The 3122-nt window shown below is 33.0% G+C and overlaps 1 protein-coding gene across 3 annotated transcripts in view; it reads right to left on the bottom strand.

Annotated features, from left to right (window-relative positions):
- Positions 1–3122, bottom strand: part of LOC106465781 (TOG array regulator of axonemal microtubules protein 2-like) — a 42502-nt gene that overhangs the window by 17243 nt on the left and 22137 nt on the right. For all 3 annotated transcript variants that reach the window (XM_022393718.1, XM_013926016.2, XM_022393717.1), the window contains 2 exons: positions 2647–2861; positions 475–772 (listed from right to left, as the gene is read on the bottom strand). In XM_022393718.1, coding sequence (XP_022249426.1) covers positions 475–772; positions 2647–2861 — 513 coding nt within the window. The remainder of the gene's footprint in view (positions 1–474; positions 773–2646; positions 2862–3122) is intronic.

Genomic DNA, 3122 nt, shown 5'->3' with positions numbered 1-3122 from the left:
GATTCGAACCCGCGACCCACAGATTGCGAGTCGAGCTGGGCCAAAATAAAGGACGTTCACTTTTGAATTTCGCACAAAGATATTCGAGGGATACTTGTGGTAGTCACCCCTAATTTTGAACTGATAGATTAAATTGAAAGTAATTTATGAACACCACCCACCAACAATTCGTGAGCTACTATGATCGAATAATGGGATTTGACTGTCATTTTTATAACGTATGCTTATTCCATACCGTTTGTGAGATATGACACCCAGCATATAAAGAAACATATATATACCACAGAATTCTAAACTTACATTAAACTTAAAGTTCTTAGTATGTTTAAAAAAGAATGACGCATTGGATTTTAATAATGAAGTATGTGAAACACGTGAAAATTACGTAAGTGACAAGCAACGTAAACAATTTTGGAAGGGACTATTTTTCCCTGTACATCGAATACTTCCCTCTGGAAACAAAATTCAACTTACCTTCAAGTAATAAGAAATTATCTGTATTTGAATAACTTTTGTTTTCATTATCTAATTCGATACGAGTTCTTCTAAGAATAGAAGTATCTTCATCTTGTTCTCTCTTCTTTGAAGACTCTCTCTTTTGACGATGTCTCTCCCTTTCATCTTCTTGTTTTTTCTCCAAGTGTTGTTTCTGCATCTGTCGATCCCTTTCCTTTACTCGACGTTTTTCTTTAAAAACTTGCTGTTGTCGTTTAAACTGTTTGTTTCGTGTGACACTTGCTGTAGGTATAATTAGGTGATCGTTGTTTTCACTCTGTTCGAAGCAAGCAAAGGACAAGAAATTAATTTCTGTTAGGGTACATACTATTTAAAAAAGAATAACATGTTAATGTGTATAAATAAGTCTTCGTGCTTAACTCGCGTCTTACTGATAAAAATCAGAATAGATACGAGTAACAGTTGTGAAACTGAGGTAAAATTTTATAATAGTTTGAGAGGTGTGAGAAGTTTCAAATATACCACACTAGTGATGACGTAGTTCTTTTACATGAAGCAGGTGATTAAAAAAAGAATAGCAAATCTATTCTCAAAGCCTTTCTTTTGCTATTTACTTCTGGCTCTCAGTAGCTCAGCTGTAAAACTTGTGGGCTTGTAATGTTAAGATTCGGGGTTCGACCTTTGCGGTGAGCACAGCACAGACTGCCCGTCGTGAAGATTTCTATTTAACTGCAAACAAATAAAATAAACTGGTTATCCTGTATGAAAGTTCTCCACAGTACACATTATGTGGTTGTGGTCTCAATCTGCTTCTGTCTAGCGTACAGAGTGGCAACTATTATGATATATGTTTAATTATTTGAAAATATTATTGTAAACATTTTCAGAGTTTGTCTAAGTCCAGAAAACATATGCTTTATAGCTATAAACAACTGCGTTTAAAAATCATAATGATGAATAACTTTTAGTTCTTAATTATGTTCATTAAGATATCAACTGAAATTATCATTACTCACCTTCCTGTTCAAATGGTGTTCACTTTTGATTTTTGGAAAACATTTGCATAAGTTTTTTTGGTGCCACTTTATATAGGTAGAGGTAAGAAAGCAATAGTAACAACAGTTGAGTAATGACAGATTGAATTGTATAAGGATTACTAGGAATAACAAAAACAGTAAAAAAATGAGTAAAAGGTGTTTTAATTAAACTTGAAAGATTATGTAAATGAACGCTGTTTTTATAGTATTAGGAGACATTGTAATTGAGGTAAAGTTTGAATCTAAGTAAAAAATGATGGAATAAAAAAGACAAAGTGTTTTATAAAAGTTTAAATTAACTTGTATATTTGAATCTATATAAGAATGTTATTAAGTGTTTTATTTTAGTTGTGTATATTTTTGAAAATATGTATTTATAGTGAAAATATATATTTTTAATTTGAACAAAGAGCGTCTAAGCGTTTTTACAGATTTTCTGAGGTGTGGCCTTTGAAGTCGGTCAAAGGAAATAAAGAGGATAAAAGAGAGAATAGTTAAAGTTGTGGAAATCAAACTCAAATTACAGGGAATTTCGTTAAATTGTAAACATTATGATTTGGAAATGAAACTCAAATCAAAGGGCATTTCGTTAAATTGTAAACATCCTGATGTGGAAATGAAACTCAAATTACAGGGAATTTCGCTAAATTGTAAACATTATGATTTGGAAATGAAACTCAAATCAAAGGGCATTTCGTTAAATTGCATACATCCTGATGTGGAAATGAAACTCAAATTACAGAGCATTTCGTTAAATTTTAAACATCATGATGTGGAAATGAAACTCGCATTAAAGGGCATTTCGTTTGAATAAATAGCTCTAAATTGTGTTTTTATCTGCCTATAAAAAACTTTAGACTTTATCATTTGTTTAAAAGTTACCTGACAAGAACACGACGATATTAACACCAGGATGTTTACAATTTAACGAAATGCCCTTTAATTCGAGTTTCATTTCACTTTTTATCGCTGCTTGTAGGACTTCTGCCTTAATGACGTGTGATTTATATATGTGCCTCGGTGACTCAGCGTCAAGTTAGGAGGCTTGAACCACTAGCATTCAGGGTTCGAGTACCCGCGGTGAAGGACACATCAAAGATGGCCCATTATGTAGCTTTGAGCTAAAAAAAAAGAAACAACAAGAAAACCAAACCTCGGATGAAATGGCCTCGAAATCATCTTCATACTCATCAGTAGGGGATGTTTTGACATCTCTGGAGTTTTCTGTGGGTACGAATTCTCTGTCTTTGTATTGGGTGTAAACGTTTTTCAGCTCAGGGGTCAGAGAGGGAGCGATGTTCCAAGCGTTTACTCTTCTTCGTAGTGGAGAGGGCTTGGTGATTAGTGATTTTGTGGACGGCACTATTCCTGAAAGATGATTCGCAAGTAATATATTTATCTATATTTTTAAGTTCCATTGTAATCAATGACAGAATTCTTAAATCAAAAATGATATACTACAGTGTAACAGTGAGGGAAAGAGAAGTTATACAATGCATGTCATTGATAAAATTCAAGACTTTCGGGTTAAAATTGGGAAGAAGTTATATTCATTTCAAATAAAGAACTAGAACTTCTTCAGTAGAAAATATTAATGTATAAAATGTAAAAACGTCAAAGCGTGCAAAC

Source organism: Limulus polyphemus, unplaced genomic scaffold (genome assembly GCF_000517525.1).
Source record: "Limulus polyphemus unplaced genomic scaffold, Limulus_polyphemus-2.1.2 Scaffold2049, whole genome shotgun sequence".
Taxonomy (NCBI): Eukaryota; Metazoa; Arthropoda; class Merostomata; order Xiphosura; family Limulidae; genus Limulus; species Limulus polyphemus.
The sequence above is the reverse complement of the archived record's forward strand: the minus strand, read 5'-3'. Positions and strand labels throughout refer to the sequence as shown.